This window comes from Lissotriton helveticus, chromosome 1_1 (genome assembly GCF_964261635.1).
Source record: "Lissotriton helveticus chromosome 1_1, aLisHel1.1, whole genome shotgun sequence".
NCBI classification, from domain to species: domain Eukaryota; kingdom Metazoa; phylum Chordata; class Amphibia; order Caudata; family Salamandridae; genus Lissotriton; species Lissotriton helveticus.
In genome coordinates, this window is record NC_136057.1 from 48,635,210 (window position 1) to 48,658,740 (window position 23,531).

Here is a 23,531-nt window from a genome sequence, read left to right on the forward strand (position 1 = left end):
TGTCAGTGATGTGCGTGCAGAGCGTCAGAAGCAGTAAGAAAACCCTAGTGACAGGAGTGCACTGCATAAGAGACAACCTCCGTTACCAGTTCACAGCACCAGCACATCAGTGACAGGAGAGCACTGCAATATAAGCAGCACCCAGCTAGGAAAAAAATCAGTATCAATATGAGGAGAGTAACCCTTATACGTCAAGGGAACAGGGTAAAGTAAAGCTCAAACAAAGTAAAGGGAGTTCCCTTGAGTTTGCTGAATTTAGACTGGTCAGTCTATTGTCTAATAGGTGACCCACACACATTCAATCACTCCACAATATGTGTGTCTAAATTTAGGAAAGAAATCAGTCCTGCGCACCAAAATAAAAGTGGCCCACATTAGTGAACTAGAAAGCCCAAAAAAGTGCCCATGTTTACAAACTGGTGCAATTTTAAACTTGTGAAGGCATTATTTTTGCAATGTATGGATTTAAGCTTGCTGCAGGAAATGATTGTTTCCAGGGAGAGATCAACAGTAAAACCAGCCCAGCAGACATAAAACAGGCCCACGAACATCCAAAATATAAAACCTGCCCACACTCTTACTCTTAGACCAGCCTATCAGGCACTGCCTGCCTGCCCGATAGGTCTGTCGGACACTGTCTGTAATAGACACGGTTTATGCCCCGTAACTTCTGGGAAGTCAGGTCACAACCCTGCAGAAATTCTAATGTCTGCAAGGGTGATGAGAGCGCGGTAAATCCTATTCTAAAACTAAGCCTGTTTCTACGTGAGTTTTCCAAAGCTGCATTCTAATATTGCCGAGCAGTTTCTGATTACACTAGGGCAGTTTAATGACATTTATAGGAAATTATATCGAAGTTTAAAGGGCTATGCTCTCAATAGAGTTGATGAAAATCACTACTGTGGCTTAAAGAGTTGAAATAAAACGACATTTTGAAACCCGAGGAATAGAGAGGGAGAATAACGTGTGATTTATTATTAGAAAGAGGCCGGAATGCTTTCTTTGCCCATATCTAGAACCGATTACCGGTAAGCATCTTGCGCACATAAGTGCCAGAGGGATGTTCTGGGCCGACAAATGCCGGATGTACTTTTTTAATCAACGGGGAGGGGCTGTCTGCTCTGGACTCAGTTGGGGCGATGGCGAAGCGCTGCAAATACCGGCGCGTTTCCTTTCTGCGGAGGCAGCTACCCTGCTGACCGCGGTGGCACCGCCTCGCCTTCCGTGCGGGAAACCGTCTTATCTTTCCCAGCTGGTCTTTCATCCCCTTGAAGTGTAAATCCGCGCCCGGCGGACGGCCGACTAATGAACGCCGGGAGCGGGATCAGAGCCCGGTTACTGCTCGCCCCCGGAACCGGGCCCGAGAGGACGCGCGCCTCGGCGCTCCGGAGGGACGCGCAGAGACGCGGGCGTCTGAAGGAACGGGCGTCATCCCACCCAAGGCCTTGATGCAACGCGAGAATCGGCAGTAATTGATAAAATACATACTCGCATTTCCCAAATGGCCATCAAAAGAACATCTGAGCAACATGAAAGTGATTCGTAACACCATCTAAAAACTAGTACGTCACACTTTTTAGGGTTCGATTCCGAGCCAGGCGGGTAATTGGCGTGCATACGTACATGTAGCAGACTTCTGCAGGTACACAACAAATGACACCGTGTCTTTTTTCTACAGGCAATTAATTTTTCTAATGCAGAATACCCTTTACCTCATCAACTGGAAATCCTGCTTACTACAAAATAAGCGGGAGGGGGGCGGGAAACAGACGCTCTGAAATGCACACACGAGCGGGAGGGGGCGGGAAACACACACACGGACAGCAAAAATACACGGAGAGCGGGAGGGGGCGGGAAACAAACAGGGGGCGGGAAACACACACACGGACAGCGAAAATACACGGAGAGCGGGAGGGGGGCGGGAAACAGACAGGGGGAAGAAGGCACGGAGGGAAACAGCCACGATCTTACCTTCACTGCGAAGGATCGAAAATGGCGGACACAAGCTCCGAGATTTTTTCCGATTTGGGGGCGTGGTTTTGATGTTCTGAGTGACGGACAACGTCACTGTCTAAAGAACATCAAAAATTACGCCCCCAAATCCGAAAAGGACGGAGCTTGTTTGGAGTGACGCATCTCTCCTCCAATGGCTGGCCTCCGTTTAGGAAGCCAGCCAATGAAGGAGAGAGGGGGCACGGAGGCGGGACCTTCGCCGCTACTCAAACTCATTAAATCTCCGGCCTAAGACTGCGCAAGCGCAGCCTTTTAGGCCTTCGACCTAAAAACAAGCAGTGGCAAAGGCCATCATTTTGGCTTTTGTGTAGCGAACAGGATTGCTAACGCAGATCAAACACTGCACACGTTTCTCACGCGTAGGACATGTGTGGCATGGGCAGTAGCATAGGTATGTGTGGCATGGGCAGTAGCATAGGCATGGGTGGCATGGGCAGTAGCATAGACATGGGTGGCATGTGGCAGTAGCATAGGCATGGGTGGCATGGGTAGTAGCATAGGCATGGGCCGCATGGGCAGTAGCATAGGTATGTGTGGGATGGGCAGAAGCATAGGCACAGGTGGCATGGGAAGTAGCATAAGTATTTGTGGGATGGGCAGTAGCATAGGCACAGGTGGCATGGCAGTAGCATAGGTATGTGTGGGATGGGCAGTAGCATAGGTATACGTGCCATTGGCAGTAGCATAGGTATGTGCGGGATGGGCAGTAGCATAGGCATGTGTGTGATGGGCTGTAGCATACGCATGTGTGCCATGGGCAGTAGCATAGGCACGGGTGGCACGGGCAGTAGCATAGGTATGTGTGTGATGGGCAGCAGCCTAGGCAAGGGTGGCATGGGCAGTAGCATAGGCACGTGCCATGGGCAGTAGCATAGACACAGGTGGCATGGGCAGGAGCATAGGCACGGGTTGCATGGGCAGGAGCATAGGTATGTGTGGGATGGGCAGTAGCATAGACACGTGCTATGAGCAGTAGCATAGGCACGTGCCATGGGCAGTAGCATAGGCACTGGTGGCACGGGCAGTAGCATAGGCACTGGTGGCATGGGCAGTAGCATAGGTATGTGTGTGATGGGCAGCAGCATAGGCAAGGGTGGCATGGGCAGCAGCATAGGCACTGGTGGCATGGGCAGTAGCATAGGCACTGGTGGCATGGGCAGTAGCATAGGCATGGGTGGCATGGGCAGGTGCATAGGCACAGGTGGTTTCCAAGCTCCCCTCGCACGCAGATTAGTTACAGTGTAGGCAGAAGAACTATGAGTCCTTAAAACAGAACAGGTGCAGCCGGGGCACTGGCTGTGCAAGCTTCTTTATAACCGAGCAGGAAGGACTACGGCAACTTCCCAAACTCCCCTTACTCAAACATACGACATGCACAAGCAGAGGCACACAGGTGCTTCTGGCACTCACAAAGAACACTTATTTTTGGTTGTTCCCTGCAAGAATGTAGCTTGTCTTTATGCGGGCCAAACATTTGCAATGCAAGAAGCCTCACTTCAGAAAACAAGCATTTGCAATGCAATAGGTCTCGCATTAGGAAAGTTTGAGCTATTGGTATTGTAAATGACAATTTTTTTATTTATGTGTTGGTTTTGAAAATAGCGAAATTAATAGCTTTGTCATTTACAATGCCTATAGCTATAAATTTCGCAAATGTGACACCTATAGCATTTGTAATGCAATATGTGTTGTATTTACGTGACTTAAATGTATTGATATTACAAATAACAATGGCTTTTATTTTAAAAAAAAATAAGTAATACTTAAATAAAAGTTATTGTAATTTATAACGGCAATAGCTTAAACTTTTGTAAATAACTTTTGTGAAGATTATGTTCAGTGTATTTTATTGTGACGAAAATCCAAGAACAGAAGTGAAATATTAACATCTTTTTGCGATATTTGTAATAAAGCTTGAAACATTGAGAGAACATATTTGAACCAGTTGTTGAATAGTTGCACAGATTGATGCTGTGGTGGCGACAAGTGATGCTGTGGCGTTCAGTGATGCTGTGGTGCCCCTGAGTGATGCTGTGGTGGTGCTGAGTGATGCTGTGGTGATGCAACAGATAGATAGAGTGAGTGTGAAGGATAGAGTGAGTGCGATAGATAGAGTGAGGGCGATAGATAGAGTGGGGGTGATAGATAGATAGATAGATAGATAGATAGATAGAGGGAGGGCGATAGATAGATAGTGTTAGACGGGGACCTGGAGGGTCGGCCGAGGACAAGAGGAGAGGCCTCCGGTGAGGGCCGTCTCCAGCGATCGTACAGACAAGTAACTTCCCCCCCACAGATGGACACCACACAAGGATAAGGTCAACACTCTTTATATACGGTTCTTGCAGCAAGGATATCAACGATACAGTGAGAACGGGACACGAGGGTCCTCTCAATTCTAGTCTCTGGAAGGGAAAGGGGGTAGCGGGACAGTCTTGGTACCGGTCTGGTACTGAGGTGGTACGATGAATAGCTCACAATCCTCGAGCTCGAAGTTCTGGAAGGTCGGGCCGCGGCAGCGCCAGCAGGCTCGGATGATAAGTCTCACTTGAGAAGGGCCGCAGCAGCGCCAGCCGGCAAAGGCGATGGTGCACACAAGGATGGGCCGCGGCAGCGCCAGCAGGTCCCGACGAGGATGTAGGTTGCAGAGGGCCGTGGCAGCGCCAGCAGGTCCCGACGAGGATGTAGGTTGCAGAGGGCCGCGGCAGCGCCAGCAGGTCCCGACGAGGATGTAGGTTGCAGAGGGCCGCGGCAGCGCCAGCAGGTCCCGACGAGGATGTAGGTTGCAGAAGGCCGCGGCAGCGCCAGCAGGCAGGACGATGATTCACAAGGCAGGCTGCGGCAGCGCCAGCAGTCCGTCAAGGATGAGTTCTTCAAGGTGTCTCTCGACTCCAGGATACAACTGCCTTCCTGCTCTGGAGCTGCCCCAGTTATAGGTCTGGCCTCCTTTGATGTCCGGACCCTCGCTCTTGGAGTTCGGGAGGTCCGGGATGAGGGAGTCCAGACACCCAGCAGGGGGGTGGAGCCAGCGCCCGGGGAGGCTGGGGGTGATCGGCACCTGGCGGGGGAGAGCCATCGACACTCCTTTCTCCCATTGACCTGCCAGTGGTCTCTTCACCTCCTGGGTGGATGGTGGTGCCTCGATGTCAAGGCCTGGCCAGGCCCAGGGTTGGGGTCGAGCTGAGGCCACGCGGCCTCGTGGTGCAGTGTCCAAGATGGCGGCTGGGCCGGGGCAAGGCTGCCGGTGGTGGCCCGGGCCGGCCGATGTCGGGGTGTTCGGGAGCAGGCGTCCCGTTGGGGACGGGTTGCGGGTTGCTTCTGTGGGTTGCCGGGGTGGTTCTTCTGGTGACACCGGGCGAGCCGGTGTCAGAGTCTTGTGATGCGGGGAGGAAGCGGCCCCTTCACGAGGCCTGTCCAACAGATAGAATGATGGCGATAGAGTGAGGGCGATAGACAGATAGAGAGAGTGAGGGCGATAGAGTGAGGGCGATAGATAGATAGATAGAGTGAGGGCGATAGATAGATAGATAGACAGAGTGAGGGCGATAGATAGATAGAGGGCAATAGATAGAGTGAGGGCGATAGAGTGAGGGTGATAGACGAAGTGAGGGCGATAGACAGATAGAGTGAGGGCAATAGATAGAGTAATTATGTGGCGTGTTATTATGTGGCACTGAGTGGCATTTGGAGTGTATGTTGCATTGAGTGCAGTGTAATTATGTGGCATGTAATTATGTGGCACTGAGTGGTATTTAGTGTATGTTGCGTTGAGCGCAGTGTAAGTATGTTGCATATAATAATGTGGCACTGACTGGAATTGTGTGAGTGTATGTTGTAGTCAGTAGAGTGTAATTGTGTGGCGTGTAAATATGTGGCACTGAGTGGTATTGTTTGGCGTGTATGTTGCATTGAGTGCAGTGTAATTATGTAGCATATAATTATGTGGCACTGAGTGGTATTGTGTGGAGTGTGTGTTGCATTCAGTAGAGTGTAATTATGTGGCATGTAATTATGTGGCACTGAGTGGTATTTGGAGTGTATGTTCCATTGAGTGCAGTGTAATTATGTGGCACTGAGTGGTATTTGGAGTGCATGTTGCATTGAGTGCAGTGTAATTATGTGGCGTGTAAGTATGTGGCACTGAGTGGTATTTGGAGCGTATGTTGCATTGAGTGCAGTGTAATAATGTGGCGTGTAACTATGTGGAACTGAGTGGTATTTGGAGTGTATGTTTCATTGAGTAGAGTGCAATTAGGTTGCGTGTAATTATGTGGCACTGAGTGGTATTATGAGGTGTGTATGTTGTATTCAGTAGAGTTTAATTGTGTGGCTTGTAATTATGTGGCACTGAGTGGTATTTTGTCGAGTGTGTTGCATTCCGTCAAGTGTAATTATGTGGTGTGTAATTATGTGGCACTGAGTGGTATTTGGAGTGTATGTTGCATTGAGTGCAGTGTAATTATGTGGCATTTAACTATGTGGCACTGAGTGGTATTTGGAGTGTATGTTGCATTAGTGCAGTGTAATTATATGGCACTGAGTGGTATTTGGAGTGTATAATGCATTGAGTGCAGTGTAATTATGTGGCATATATTTATGTGCCACTGAGTGGTATTTGGATTGTATGTTGCATTGAGTGCAGTGTAATTATGTGGCATGTAATTATGTGGCGTGTAATTATGTAGCACAGAGTGGTATTTGGAGTGCATGTTGCATTGAGTGCACTGTAATTATGTGGCGTGTAATTATGTGGCATTGAGTGGTATTTGGAGTGTATGTTGCGTTGAGTGCAGTGTAATTATGTAGCTTATAACTATGTGGCACTGAGTGGTATTGTCTGGAGTGTATGTTTGCTTTGAGTGCAGCGTCATTATGTGGCATGTAACTATGTGGCACTGAGTGGTATTTGGAGTGTATGTTGCATTGAGTAGATTGTAATTATGTTGCATGTAATTATGTGGCACTGAGTGGTATTATGAGGAGTGCATGTTGTATTCAGTAGAGTGTAATTGTGTGGCTTGTAATCATGTGGCACTCAGTGGGATTTGGAGAGTATGTTGCATTGAGTGCAGTGTAATTATGTAGCATATCATTATGTGGCACTGAGTGGTATTGTGTGGAGTGTTTGAGGTATTCAGTAGAGTGTAATTATGTGGCGTGTAATTATGTGGCACTGAGTGGTATTGTTTGGAGTGTATGTTGCATTGAGTGTAGTGTAATTATGTAACATAATTATGTGGCACTGAGTGGTATTGTGTGGAGTGTGTCTTGCATTCAGTAAAAACGTAAAACGTAAACGTGGTTGCTTATATAGCGCACGTATCACCCCAAAGGGGTCTCGCGGCACTTGCTTTGGGAACCCGTCCTGGTATTCCCCTGTGAAATAACCCCGACAGGGTATCCACAAGGTGAAAGCCAGGCATCCCGCCGCGAGGGGCCGTAGTGGAGATTAAGCAAGCTATTGCCCAGAGTCGCAGAGTGTGAACCCGTGAGTCAAGTAGGCACCGGAGCGAGAATTATCGAGTCCGTAGAATTTTTGAGCCCAAGGCCCGCCGAGGCGGGGAATTGAACCCTGGTCCAGGACCGATCTCAGCTTCCGGGTCTGCCGCCTCTAACCCCTGAGCCACACTTCTCCACAGTAGAGTGTAATTATGTGGCACTGAGTGGTATTAGGAGTGTATGTTGCATTGAGTGCAGTGTAATTATGTAGCATATAATTATGTGGCACTGAGTTGTATTGTGTTTTGCTATGCTATGCTTTGTTATGCTATGCTATGCTTTGGTATGCTATGCTATGTTTTGTTATGCTATGCAAAGTTTTGTTGTGTTATATTATGCTATGCTTTATTTTGCTATGCTATGTTTTGCTATGCTATGTTTTGTTATGCTATGTTTTGTTATGCTATGCTATTGTTATGCTATGTTTTGTTATGCTATGCTAAGCTTTGTTTTGTTATGCTGTGTTTTGTAAAGCTATGCTATGTTTTGTTGTGCTTTGCTATGTTTTGTTATGCTATTTGTTGTTGTGTTTTGTTATGCTATGTTTTGTTATGTTATGTTATGCTATGTTTTGTTATGTTATGCTATGGTTTGTTTTGCTATCCTATCCTTTGTTTTGTTATGCTATGCTATGTTTTGTTATGCTATGTTTTGTTGTGTTTTGCTATGCTATGCTTTGTTATGCTATGCTATGTTTTGTTATGCTATGCAATGTTTTGTTGTGTTTTATTATCCTATGCTTTGTTTTGCTATGCTATGTTTTGTTATGCTATGTTTTGTTATGCTATGCTATGTTTTGTTATGCTATGCTAAGCTTTGTTATGCTATGCGATGTTGTTTTGTTATGCTATGTTTTGTTGTGTTTTGTTATGCTAAGTTATGTTATGTTTTGATATGCTTTGTTATGCTATGTTTTGTTATGTATGCTGTGTTTTGTTATACTATGCTTTGTGTTCTGCTATGTTTTGTTATGCAATGCTTTGTTTTGTTATGCTATGTTTTATCTTATGATATGTTTTGTGTATTGTTATGCTATGTTTTGTTATGCTATGTTTTGTTGTGTTTTGTTATGCTATGTTTTGTTGTGTTTTGTTATGCTATGCTTTGTAGTGTTTTGCTATGCTATTTCTTGTTTTGTTATGCTAGGTTTGGTTTTGCTATCCTATACTTTGTTTTGTTATGCTATGCTATGTTTTGCTATGCTATGCTATGTTTTGCTATGCTATGCTATGTTTTGCTATGCTGGTGAGGGTGTGTGGGGGTGAGTGAGGGTTAGGGGGTGTGAGGGTGAGGGTGTGTGAGGGTCGTGAGGGTGAGTGAGGGTGGGTGGGGGTGTGAGGGTGAGTGGCTGTGTGATGGGGTGTGAAGGTGTGTGAGGGTGGGTGGGGGGGTGAGGGTGGGTGATGGTGTGAGGGTGACAGGGTGTGTCAGGGTGAGGGTAAGGGTGTGTGAGGGTGAGGGGGTGTGAGGGTGAGTGAGGGTGAGAGGGTTTTGAGGGGGGTGAGGGTGTGAGGGTGAGTGAGGGTGTGTGAGGATGAGGGGGTGAGGGTGAGTGATGGTGAGGTGGGGTGACCAGAGACAGACAGAGGCCACTGGAGACAGTCAGAGAGCAGCCTAGACAGGGGAGAGAGAGCGGAGAGAGGGGAGAGAGAGTGGAGAGTGAGAGGGAAGAGAGAGGGACGAGAGAGGGAAGAGAGAGGGAAGAGAGAGGGGAGAGTGAGAGTGTAGAGTGAGAGTGTAGAGTGAGAGTGGAGAGTGAGAGTGGAGAGTGAGAGGTGAGAGTGGAGAGTGAGAGTGGAGAGTGAGAGTGGAGAGTGAGGGAAGAGAGAGGGGAGAGAGAGGGGAGGAGAGAGTGGAGAGTGGAGAGTGAGAGGGGAGAGAGAGTGGAGAGTGAGAAGGGAGAGAGAGCGGAGAGAGGGAAGAGAGAGTGAAGAGTGAGAGGGGAGAGAGCGGAGAGTGAGAGGGAAGAGAGAGCAGAGAGTGAGAGGGGAGAGAGGTCTGACACTGAGATGAGAGCGCAGAGTAAGGGGGGAGGTCTGACACTGAGACGAGAGTAAGAGAGGTCTGACACTGAGACGAGAGTGCAGGGACGGTGACAGCAGAGTGCGCTCTGACTCAGAGGTGACAGGCGGGTGAGTGCGCCGGAGGTCGAGTCTCCGGCGATGGTCGGGGTCCGAGATAAGACAGAGGCCGGGACTCAGCAGTGCCGCGCTCCACTGCTCAGCATCAGATTCACTCCCCCCCCCCCACCTCCCTCTACTCGTGCGCTTCACACAATGGGACATTAACGCAGCGCTAGAATACACTGCAGGAAGGCGCTTGTCCCCACGCAGGCCAGGGAGCGGTGACTCGTGTACTATACAGCGCACTGTGCACGTCACGGGGACACACCACTGAATCACACAGTGAACGCAGGCACACTCCCTCCCGCTCCTGGGAGCCCCCCCCCTTTATTCCTAAGAGTCTAATTAAGTGCTAATATGTACTGATGGGAGGGGGGGACGGCATGGGCTTGTGAATGACATATTTGTGTGTGCCCTACAAGGATTCGGCTTAAACAATAAAGAAATATTTTAAAGAAAGGGGGGTGGAGTACAGTGTGTGAATGGAGTAAAGGACAGATGGGAGAAAGATGGAAATGGAAGAAAAGAAAGTCATACGGGTGAAAACATAAAGGTGAGGCAGGGAAAGGGAAAAAAAGAGGAGGTTTTGTGCCAGAGCGAGGAGAAAACGTGGTAAGAGAAAAATGAGAAAACAAAGACAGTCTGTTGAAGGAATAGACAGGGATGTCAAGAGAAATAAGACAAATGAAAGAGGTAGCAGACAGAAATGTGAAGAGTGAGAGGAAGGAGAAAACAATACCAGGGCGGGATGACGAACAAAATAGGGATACGAGGTTGGGGATTAGGGAAAAGAAAAAAAACGCAAGCAAAGGCACAAGAGAAAGAACGAAAGAGGAGACAGGGTGAAAGAGGGAAATCACGCCCGTGAGATAAAAAAAAAGAGAACACATCAACTGTGACAAGCTCTTGGCATTGCTGTGGGGAGGGGGAAGGAGAAATGCGAGTCACGGCTGCCAGGCTGTGAAGTGTGAAGCAGTGGGCGGGGAAGCAGATCCCTTTGAAGCTGCTGGGCAGAAATGCGAGTCACGGCTGTGATGTGTGAACCAGTCGGCGGGGAGGCAGGAGCAAATGGTAAGGGGAGCCTTTGAAGAGCAACGCAGGGGGATAGAAGCGCGGTCACGAGCACGTGCACTTCTACAAATCCGCATTGTGAAGTCAGCTTTGTGGTTTGACTGCAATAGGTCTCTCTGCGAGACCTAAAAACAGGCAGTGTTGTGAGGGTGCAGTACCACAGACTGTCACTAGGTGTCCTAAGGGATCTTTTTGACCGCATATAGTACTTCACCTGCAACCTGGCCGAGGAAAGGATATGGCGCAGCGGTGGAAACTGAGGATCCCGAATCAAGTCTGCCGTCAGCTGGATTCTTTAATTCCCCCCATGAGCAAGTGCGCTATATAAATAAAAGCAACATTTTTTAAATATCATAAAAGCAGTGTTGTGAGGAAAACATCAACGGCCTCAGAGGGGTGCCGGGGTCTGGAGTAGTGCTGTGGGAGGAGTCAGGGGGAGGCACTGGGACCCCACTGCAAGCAAATTAAGCAAAAGGAAGTTTAATTGCACAAGTAAACAGAACACTTAAGGAGCAAAGACACAGCCCAATCAAAAAAAGAGTTCTGTCTAAGTATAAATAACCTGAACAGTAAGAACATGTGAAAGAGTGCCAGTCCTCATGGGAGGATACAACATTCTAAAAGCAGGGACTATTAAGTGTATTCACCAATGAAAAGACAGCATTTCTAAAGGACAGCAATAGTCACCAGTGAAGAAGATGGGCGTTTTTTCAATCCCTTACCCTAGATACTGCCTGTCTCGAAGAGACAGCTAAAGCGCTGCCTAGGCGAGCCCTAAAAACAGGATGAAGTATCCTCTGCTGTAATTATAAACATATTACAAGTCACCAAGGGCTTCCCTTGTGCAACAGATGAATGAGGCTGAAGGGCAAGTGGTTTTGCAAGATAATGGAACTCGGAGGTCACTTGAGTTATGAGACATGGATAGTACATGTCTTTATTTTCACTAAACAGATTACATTACTACAAGTTTGAAATTTCTTGCAAACACATTTAATCAGTTTGATGTACTTCGGTGTCAGTTGGTTTTGGCTCCCCTGCTTTCAACTCTACCGGTACAATATATACAGATTATCAGGTAGGGGTTGTGACAAGCTGTCTTCCATTTAATTATTTAAACAAATTTTAAGTGTTTTGCCATCCACCCTGTCGTCTGCTGTTAATGCTGGGTACGGGCGTAATTCAGATGAGACAGGTGTTTGTCAGGGCTCCAACTATGATTCAAACTTCTGCTCAAAACCACCCCAGAAAGAGTATCATTTTCACCCCAGCGACTGATGTGTTTGTGTTTCTGGGACTTTTCACAATCTGGGTACCTTTGTCTTACTAGAGAGGGTGAGGGATGTGGCGGACGCGGGTTTAAAGACGAGCGGTTGAATCCGCATCGGAAAAACATATCCAATCCCTCCAATCTAACTCCTCAGCTGACACCCGTACAACAAATCGTATAAACTAAAGATACAAACCAAGATCAGACTGCAATAAACAATAGCGTCACTCTGATTGAATGCTGGATGCATCACAACATTGCGGCAGACACTTATTGACTGTAACTCATGCCACGCTTAGGAGGTGAGAGAGGAGTGTGTCAGTCCATCGTTCAGGAGGAAGAGAAGCTTGTACTTTTAGGAGTCGGCCTCATAGCCAAGATGCACATGAAGACCTGGGGATGCTTTTTTAAATGTGGTGCATTTTCCTTGTTAGTGCCTGGTGCAGCTTTTAAAAGGTGTGCCAGGTGCAACCCGGGAAAGTGCCCCTTCTTATGTTCAATGCGCTGCTCCCCCGGGGCAGCTGCAAACTCTGCCCTGGGGGCTGCGCGTTCAAGTGAAATACAGCGCAGCTTTGAAGCAGCCCCCCGTGTTTCACTGGACAGGCAGCAACCCACCTACACTTTTAAGAAGGGAAAGAGACCACCTGGGTGCAGTGAGTGACTGCATCTGCCTGCAAAGGGATGTCTCGGGGGTCCATAAAACCCCCCTTTCCACCCTCCAGAGGGCTTCTCTCTGAAGGTGCACCACCTTTTAGGTGGCGTACTGTCATAGCGCCTCCAGACACCTTCTTTGCCTCCGCGCCCGTGTCTATAATCATATGCGGGCTCAGAGCCAAAGAGATTCCCTCATTTGCAAGAAGCCACGCCCCCATGCAAATGAGGGAACATCCTCTGGTGATTGCACTGGCGCTATATGTGCGTCAGCGCTATCTGTATTACAGAAAGGGCCGCACAAACTTCTGAGGCCATTCCTGTGATGCCAACGTGCCACAAGAGCGCACAAAGCCGGCGCGCATGCCCGTTGAGCCCCCAGGGCACTTTTCATAATACAAGAAAAACAACACAGGGTGGAGGCTCTGACCCAGTAAGGCTAAGCCAAATGCAACAAGAGAACAACACAATTGCCAATAATGGACTTTCCCCTCTATTTTTTGTTCTGACCTTTATGAATAAAACATACCGGCCCGTTTTATTGATTACGTCACTGGTTTATTTATTCATTTACTTCACTAGTGGAACTTTTTCATTTTTTAGGCATCTCACGATTTTTTTGTGCATGTCTATACAGATACAAAACAATACAATTCTTGAGAAAATTTTCACATTGTACAAAATCTTTACAAAATTACAACACATCCTCCCCACACTTTGGCCAATGCAATCATACCTCACTGATACAAACTTTTCATAATACGGCACCTGCACGGATACACTTATGGGAGTTGTGTAAAGAGTTCCTTTTACCTTCATTCTTGCTCATCAAGTTAGACTTGTATGTTCCAGTTGTGCAGAGTATTGGGGCTTTATGCAGTCAGTCAGCAGATTTCACACTCATGCAGACAGTTCATTGAAATGTAAATGTTGTAATTGTTTTTTGGTTTGAATTCATTTTAGGCTATGGGATGATGACCAATATAATTTCGGTCGTCATTAAAGAGGAGGAAGAGGAGGAGAGCCATCCCACTACCTATCCGAGGCCAGAGGAAACACAAAACGTCAGTTGTGCTCCAGGTAAGAAATGATGCTTTCCTACATAGAATCACGTGAAGGCTGATGTCTCCAGCTGGGATTACAGTGACACATGCCTCCAGTAAGTGTCTACCTATCCTCACTTCTGGTATTAGGGGAAGACGTGCATCAACCGAGCACCTGGCCAGCTACACTTACGGGGTCGTATTATGGAAAGTGCCCCAGGGGCACAATGAACATGGTTGCCCACTTTACGTGCCCTGGGGCACATTGGTATTACTGAAGGGGCCACAGACGCTTGCGCTGCCCTTTTTGTAATACAGATAGTGCTTGCGCCAATATAGTGCCAATGCTATCACCAGAGTGTGTTCTCTCATTTGCATGGGACGCGGGCGCACAGGCAAAGAAGCTGTCAGGAGGTGTGCTGACAGTGCGCCTCCTGAGAGCAGTCCTCTGGAGGGGGGAATGGGCGCCATGGACTCCTAGGGGTCCCCTTGTTGGCCGGTGCAGTCACTCACTGCACCTACCTGCAAGGGGATCTCTGTCTACTTTTAAAAGTGCAGACTTGGGTCTGTCACATGCCCAACATGGGTCTGACTCAGAACTGACATGGGCCTGTCTCATATCTGACATTCTGTTGCAAATCTGACATGGGTCTCTCACATGACTGTCATGGATCTGTCACATGTCTGTCTCACTTGGGAGTGTCATATAACTGACCCTCGTGTGATTGTCACATGATGCCTTGACATTCGTCTATCACATGTCTGTCACAGTTATCATATTACTGTCCAACATGAGTGTGTCATACCACTGCCTAATGTTGTACATCTGTCACCTCCTGCACTGACTCCTCCCCCCTTCACCCCAAACACAGCAGCACAGCAAGATCCAGACCCCAGGACACTTGGTACACGAACACTCAGACAGATGAATCACCACTGCAAACAACTGGAGAGCAAACGGAGAACGAGCCAGGACAATGCAGACAGGAGCACCGTCCAAATCCACCTACAGACAAGTCCACCAAAGGAACTAGAAGACCAAACGTGCCGCTCCGGTGGATCGCATCAATACCAGCACCAACAGAAGCAAAGAAATGTTCACCGTTGTGAAGGATTTGACCTCACAGGCGGCTGCCTTCAACTCAATCACCTCTTCGCAGGACCTCTGCAACACTCGTTCAGTTCTTCAGCAACAAAATCACCACTATCTACAGCAACTTTAACCCTCAAATGGACCAGACAGACCTCTCCAAAGGCCTCCTGATCTTATCCAAATAACTTCTGCTCGCCATCACCCCATAAGAACTGCTCCCACCGTGAAGTCAATCAACTCAGGAGCCCCATCAGAGCCCGGCCCCCACCACACCATCTCCAGAGTACTGCAATCCATCAGCACCATGCTCACACTCATTCTGAATGCTTCCCCCTCTTCCACGACCTTCCCAGATGCTTGGAAATAGGCACTTGTCCTCCCACTGTTGATGGAACCCCCCCACTGCCCGTCAATGCTTACCAACTGAAGACCAATCTCTCTGCTACCGTTCCCGTCCAAGATCTTAGAGAAAATCATCAACAAACTCTCCACTGAATACCTCAATGACTACAAACTTCTCAACATCACTCAGTCTAATTTCAGACCCAACAACAGCACAAAAACTGCCATCATCGCTGCCACAGATGACATCCGTATGACTCTGGATGGAGGAGACATGGTGGCCTCATTCTCCTGGTACACTCTGCAGCATTTGGCACAGTCTCCTACCCCATCCTCATCCAAAGCCTGCACAACATTGAAATCTAAGGACACACAATCTGATGGATCTGCTCTTTCCTGCTTGGATGGACCCAGGCAATTAGCCTGACACCACACACCTCGGATGCCGGTGACCTCATCTGCAAAGTTCTGCGACGATCCTCCCTGAGCCTGACCCTCTGCAACACAGAAAGGATCTCTTTAGCCAGCATCATCCACTCTCCCAACATCCTCTCCTATGCCAACGACACACAGCTCATGACCTCCCCCACAGACCAGAATGCTTGAAATCACCCACTGGATGAAGTCCAGTTGTCTAAAGCTGACAAGACTGAAATCATGATCTTTGAGAAGAGCACTTAACCATGGGGCTTTACGTGGTGGGCAATAGTTTTTGGACTGACACTCACCCCCACCATCCACACCAAGAACCTCTGGCTTGTTATCAACAGCAAACTCAACATGACAGCTCAAGTCAATGCCGTCACAACCTCAGGCTTCCATACCCTGAAGATGCTGAAGATGATTTTTGAACGACTCTCAATCAGCACCAGCAAAACCGTCATGCACACCCTGGTGACAAGCAAGCTGAACTACGAGAACATCCTCTATGCCAGGATCAACAAAAAACTCACAGAGGCCTGCAGACTATTCGGAACTCTAAGGCCAGTTACGCTCAAGTTCCCTTGCCGAACTCACATCATTCTTCACCTGAAGGACCCCCTCTTGTTTTCCATACACAAACAAACACAATTCAAACTCCTCACCCACACTTTCAAAGCATTACATAGCACTGGCCCAGCATGCCTCAACAATTGCATCTGCTCAAAGAAACCTTCCAGACACCTCTGCTCGTCCGCACTCCTTGCTCAAATCCCACAGACACGAAAAACCATATCTGTCAGTCACACCTTCTCCTACTTCACTCGAAAAGTGTGGAAGGACCTGTCACTACACATAAGAGCCTCCCCCTCACTTCTTGAATGCAACAATAAGATGAAGACCTGACTTTTCGGGTAGTCCCACTAGTCCATAGGTTTGGCTCGACTCAAACCTGCTCAGGGCCAGGACAGTGCCATCTACAAATCTGCATAACATGACATACCACATGGCTGTCCAACATGTGTCCTTCATTTGGCTAATGTGGGTCTGTCACATGACTGACATAAGTATGTCTCATGAGCGACAAGAGTCTGTTATCTGTCTGACATTACCTGAGTGTCCAACATTTGTGTATCAAAGGAATCCTTGATACTGCCTCTCATTGTAACATACAAAACATTCCTGTAGCAGTACTGCCAACCACTGAGATGTAATATCACACATTGGTGCTCGTTTATGTAAACTGTTTCCCTCTTTTTTACATTTCTTTTCATTCAGCAGCCTTCCAGTCAGAAGAAAGAAGTGTGAACAGGGGCGAGACCAGTACATCCACGGAGTGTAAGACGTTTACTGACAATTTCATCCTAAATCAACAATACGATCTCCAGACAACAGAAAGACGCTTGACCAGCAGTGAGTGGGAGAAGGCATATAGGACTAAGATATTTTTTGCGGCACATCAGAGACCCGACAAAGGGCTGAGACCCTTTCCCTGCACAGACTGTGAAAAACGCTTTACTCTAAAGTCTGATCTCGTAATTCACTGTGGGAAAAGCTATACTAAAAAAGCAAATCTCCTAAATCATCAGAGAACACACACCGGAGTGAGGCCATTTCCCTGCACAGAATGTGGGAAAAGGTTTACTGAAAAGGGATATCTTCTAAGACACCAACAGATACACACTGGAGTGAGGCCCTTCAAGTGCACGGAGTGTGAAAAGAGTTTTAGGTTGAGAACAGCCCTTACACAACACCAAAGAATACACACAGGAGTGCGGCCCTTTACCTGCACCGAGTGTGCAAAATGTTTCACTGATAAATCTGCTCTATTACGGCATCTAAAAATTCACAAAGGGATTAGGCCCTTTCACTGCACAAACTGTGAGAAATGTTTTATTGATAAGACCGCTCTTTTACAACACCAAAGAATTCACACAGGAGTGAGACCTTTTAACTGCACCGAGTGTGATAAGAGTTTTACTCTGAAACCATCCCTCATTCAACACCTACGAATACACAGAGGTGTAAGACCCTTCAAGTGCACTGTCTGTGAAAAGAGTTTCACTCTGAGCACAACTCTAATACAACACCAGAGAACACACACAGGAGAGAGGCCTTTTAATTGTACTGAGTGTGAGAAGAGTTTCACTGCAAAACAATCTCTTTCACGACATCTGAGACTACATGCGGAGAAGAAAGATGGAGTTGGTGTAAGGGAGAGTGCAGCTCCTTAAGGGCACAGATCCTTTAACTATGCTGGCAACATCCCGTTTTCTGCTGACATTCATTGATCTTATGTTATGCACTGACGTACAGCATCGTTGTAGTCCCTTAATTCATTCGGCGACCGATCTTCTGACGTATGACTTCTCCTTCAACAGAGTGAACTATAATTTTGCAAGCGTTACATGTAATCTTGTACTACCCTAGGTGGTCTTTGAACTAACCGGCTCATAAGACGTATTTTTTTTATCTGCTGTGTCTTACTAGGGAATAATTGCATTTAAATCAGTATTTTCCTGCCTCTTGCAGTGCAGGTAAAAAACATTTCTTTCTTTCTTTGTTCAGAATTCTTTTAAAGAATTACAAAATGGGCCCTTTGGCAGTTCCTGATAATCTTGTAATGGAAACAATCGCACCTTGATTTACATTTATATAATTAGCTAAGAAATTAATCAGTTAATAAAGTACATTTCAACCATGTATGTATAATATATTGCAAATATAGAATGCACTGAAAATACTCTCTTCTTTTTTTATTTGTATATATATATATATATGTATATAATATTTTTGTTGACATTACCAGTAAACATTGAAATTTTTCCACTGGCCCAAATCCACAGCAAATGGATATACATTAGATTTCACTTTTGCCTTGAACCTGACATGCTGTAGAATGTCATGTAAGTATCACAAGTACATTACTAATATCACACGTACATTATAAGTATCACACGCACATTACAAGTATTCAAGTATTTCACATACATTCCAAGTATACAAGTATTTCACGTACATTACAAGTATTACACGTACATATCAAGTGTACAAATATTTCACCTACATTACAAGTATATAAGTACTTCAGCTACATTACAAGTATTACACGTATATTACAGGTATACAGGTACTACATGTATATTTGAAGTATACAAATATTGCACGTACATTACAAGTATACAAGTATTTCACGTACGTTACAAGTATAAAAGTATACTGTGTGCAGAAATCTATCTTATTGATGTAGGAGTCGCCGAGTGATCTTTCCCCTAGCAACGTCCATGGCTCCTGGTCTGCCTAAGGCACAAGCGACACTGTGCACGTAATCCACATTTTCCGGTCATCGGACACGGTTCCTATTAAAATATAGTGGTTGGATGAATCCCCATCACTTCGGAAGAAGAAACTGATAATGGAGGTCATTCAAGGGTATTATTCAAACAGCTGATTTACTGAAGGGAGCTGAGTTCTTGTCCATCAGTTTGCTCAGAACGTGTGGAATGCACATGTCAGAATGTTGGAGTGCAAAATATGGACTCCTGTGTTGCAAGAAATTCTTCTGGCATTAGTGAGTGAACCTTAGTGAGAGTAAAATATGTTTCTATATTTGTAAAGATCTTCACATATGCCTGTATAAGGTGAGTAATAGCTAACCTGTTGCATTTCTAGAGGCAAATTGGTGGGATTTTATATGTGTAGTCATTATTTATCTGATCAGCTTCATTGTCTGTTTCTGTAGTACACAGGGATAATATACCAGGGAGATTCTTACAGCAGAACCCATTTTTCAGGAAGATTTGGATGCCGGCATTGATAAAAACAGTAAAATTATGTTTTTTCCGTCTTGTTCCAGAGAGGCCTCACTGTGATGTTATAAACACGTACTTATGTCGATGCACACAAATAATATGAGAGGGACCAAAATATATCTTTGTGAACGATAATAGATAATATTCCAGAATTATTCCTCTTGATTCAGTCGTAATCAGTGCCTGCAAGTCTTTCATTGTGCAGCTGATTTTCAGGGCAGCAGTTCATTTTTTTAAAACAACTGTTCTCTATTGCTGAAATGATCGCAATCGAACCTGTGATATAATGTGTCTGGCTAAACAGAAACATCCTGGAGATATACTCTTTGTTAACTACGACTATATCGTCTGAAGGACAAACCAAGATGAATCGGTTAAAGGCAGTAATTCTATGTGAGTGCAGGATGAATGTCATTACACTTTAACACTCTCAAGAACGCCTTCTTGCATTATAATAGTGACGATGTGTCCTTTCCGCCATGTTCTCTATGTACATATGGACAGATGCTCACTTAATTTACCACAGAGAGCAGGGCACTGATTTGACTGTGACACATATGGGGCTTAAAGGTCATGTGCACTCTTTTGAGTCAAACAAGTTGGCTACTGTGGTGATTGATAGCCGGGTCTGGTGGCTTAATAGACAAATGCGTCTTCTGAAGGGGCCTGTGTTTGACCTTGTGGTCCTAGGTTCAAATCCCGGTGGGTCCACCCAGCCTTTACTCCTTCTGAGTTTGATAAAATGAGTAACATTGAGTTGGGTAACAATAAACCTCTATTATTCAGTGCCAAGAGGCCCTTCTGGGTGAACGCACACTGTACAAATACACGTTATGTTATTGCGGACCAGGAGAGTGAATGGGATGATTCACAAAATCTGCTTGTGGAGAAGCAGGCTAGTGATTTGATCGCAAGCAGAGCACAATAGCTTTGCTTCCCATGTGACGTGACTCAAACTGCGGCTCCAGGAGCTGCGCAGGGAAATAATCCTGTTTCAGCAATGAAGGCGTTGGCTGCCTCTTTACCAGCCGTACAAGTGAAACTGCTGACAAACTTCAGAAAATCCGAAGGTTAACCTAAGAATCAGAACAATACAGACCACAGGGAGAACCTTGGCCCTTGCCCCTCCTTGAGCACCTTAGACACAACCTGGGCCCTACATTGACTCTGCCTCTTTTGAAACAGGTCACCCACCTCAAGTGTGTCTGAGCCCTTGACTACAGCTCCTCATCCAATCGAGTCACTGCCACAACCTGGGCCCTACATTGACTCTGTCTCTTTTGAAACAGGTCACCCACCTCAAGTGTGTCTGAGCCCTTGACTACGGCTCCTCACCCAATCGAGTCACTGCCACAACCTGGGCCCTACATTGACTCTGCCTCTTTTGAAACAGGTCACCCACCTCAAGTGTGTCTGAGCCCTTGACTACAGCTCCTCATCCAATCGAGTCACTGCCACAACCTGGGCCCTACATTGACTCTGTCTCTTTTGAAACAGGTCACCCACCTCAAGTGTGTCTGAGCCCTTGACTACAGCTCCGTACCCAATCAAGTCACTGCCACAACCTGGGCCCTACATTGACTCTGCCTCTTTTGAAACAGGTCATCCACCTCAAGTGTGTCTGAGCCCTTGACTACAGCTCCTCATCCCAATCAAATCACTGCCACAGCCTGGGCCCTACATTGACTCTGCCTCTTTTAAAACAGGTCATCCACCTCAAGTGTTTCTGAGCCCTTGACTACAGCTCCTCATCCAATCGAGTCACTGCCACAACCTGGGCCCTACATTGACTCTGTCTCTTTTGAAACAGGTCACCCACCTCAAGTGTTTCTGAGCCCTCGACTACAGCTCCTCACCCAATCGAGTCACTGCCACAACCTGGGCCCTACATTGACTCTGTCTCTTTTGAAACAGGTCACCCACCTCAAGTGTTTCTGAGCCCTTGACTACAGCTCCTCATCCAATCGAGTCACTGCCACAACCTGGGCCCTACATTGACTCTGTCTCTTTTGAAACAGGTCACCCACCTCAAGTGTGTCTGAGCCCTTGACTACAGCTCCTCATCCCAATCGAGTCACTGCCACAACCTGCGCCCTACATTGACTCTGTCTCTTTTGAAACAGGTCACCCACCTCAAGTGTTTCTGAGCCCTTGACTACAGCTCCTTATCCCAATCGAGTCACTGCCACAACCTGGGCCCTACATTGACTATGTCTCTTTTGAAACAGGTCACCCACCTCAAGTGTGTCTGAGCCCTTGACTACAACTCCTCACCCCAATCGAGTCACTGCCACAACCTGGGCCCTACATTGACTCTGTCTCTTTTGAAACAGGTCACCCACCTCAAGTGTGTCTGAGCCCTTGACTACAGGTCCTCATCCAATCGAGTCACTGCCACAACCTGGGCCCTACATTGACTCTGTCTCTTTTGAAACAGGTCACCCACCTCAAGTGTGTCTGAGCCCTTGACTACAGCTCCTCATCCAATCGAGTCACTGCCACAACCTGGGCCCTACATTGACTCTGTCTCTTTTGAAACAGGTCATCCACCTCAAGTGTTTCTGAGCCTTGACTACAGCTCCTCATCCCAATCAAGTCACTGCCACAACCTGGGCCCTACATTGACTCTGTCTCTTTTGAAACAGGTCACCCACCTCAAGTGTGTCTGAGCCCTTGACTACAGCTCCTCATCCAATCGAGTCACTGCCACAACCTGGGCCCTACATTGACTCTGCCTCTTTTGAAACAGGTCACCCACCTCAAGTGTTTCTGAGCCCTTGACTACAGCTCCTCACCCAATCGAGTCACTGCCACAACCTGGGTCCTACATTGACTCTGTCTCTTTTGAAACAGGTCACCCACCTCAAGTGTTTCTGAGCCCTTGACTACAGCTCCTCATCCCAATCAAGTCAATGCCACAACCTGGGCCCTACATTGACTCTGTCTCTTTTGAAACAGGTCACCCACCTCAAGTGTGTCTGAGCCCTTGACTACAGCTCCTCATCCAATCGAGTCACTGCCACAAACTGGGCCCTACATTGACTCTGCCTCTTTTGAAACAGGTCATCCACCTCAAGTGTTTCTGAGCCCTTGACTACAGCTCCTCATCCAATCGAGTCACTGCCACAAACTGGGCCCTACATTGACTCTGTCTCTATTGAAACAGGTCACCCACCTCAAGTGTTTCTGAGCCCTTGACTACAGCTCCTCATCCCAATCGAGTCACTGCCATAACCTGGGCCCTACATTGACTCTGTATCTTTTGAAACAGGTCACCCACCTCAAGTGTGTCTGAGCCCTTGACTACAGCTCCGCACCCCATCGAGTCACTGCCACAACCTGGGCCCTACTTTGACTCTGTCTCTTTTGAAACAGGTCACCCACCTCAAGTGTGTCTGAGCCCTTGACTACAGGTCCTCATCCAATCGAGTCACTGCCACAACCTGGGCCCTACATTGACTCTGTCTCTTTTGAAACAGGTCACCCACCTCAAGTGTGTCTGAGCCCTTGACTACAGCTCCTCATCCAATCGAGTCACTGCCACAACCTGGGCCCTACATTGACTCTGTCTCTTTTGAAACAGGTCCTCCACCTCAAGTGTTTCTGAGCCTTGACTACAGCTCCTCATCCCAATCAAGTCACTGCCACAACCTGGGCCCTACATTGACTCTGTCTCTTTTGAAACAGGTCACCCACCTCAAGTGTTTCTGAGCCCTTGACTACAGCTCCTCATCCCAATCAAGTCAATGCCACAACCTGGGCCCTACATTGACTCTGTCTCTTTTGAAACAGGTCACCCACCTCAAGTGTGTCTGAGCCCTTGACTACAGCTCCTCATCCAATCGAGTCACTGCCACAACCTGGGCCCTACATTGACTCTGTCTCTTTTGAAACAGGTCACCCACTTCAAGTGTGTCTGAGCCCTTGACTACAGCTCCACACCCAATCGAGTCACTGCCACAACCTGGGCCCTACATTGACTCTGTCTCTTTTGAAACAGGTCACCCACCTCAAGTGTTTCTGAGCCCTTGACTACAGCTCCTCATCCCAATCGAGTCACTGCCACAACCTGGGCCCTACATGGACTCTGTCTCTTTTGAAACAGGTCACCCACCTCAAGTGTTTCTGAGCCCTCGACTACAGCTCCGCATCCAATCTATTCACTGCCACAACCTGGGCCCTACATTGACTCTG

The 23,531-nt window shown here is 47.1% G+C and overlaps 1 protein-coding gene across 1 annotated transcript in view; it reads left to right on the forward strand.

Annotated features, from left to right (window-relative positions):
- LOC144758075 (uncharacterized) overlaps window positions 1–18,246 on the forward strand; it is a 39,739-nt gene extending 21,493 nt beyond the window's left edge. The window contains exons 3-4 of the mRNA XM_078646410.1: window positions 13,591–13,707; window positions 16,804–18,246. Coding sequence (XP_078502536.1) covers window positions 13,591–13,707; window positions 16,804–17,759 — 1,073 coding nt within the window. The 3' untranslated portion in view covers window positions 17,760–18,246. The remainder of the gene's footprint in view (window positions 1–13,590; window positions 13,708–16,803) is intronic.
- The last annotated feature ends 5,285 nt before the right edge of the window (window positions 18,247–23,531 follow it).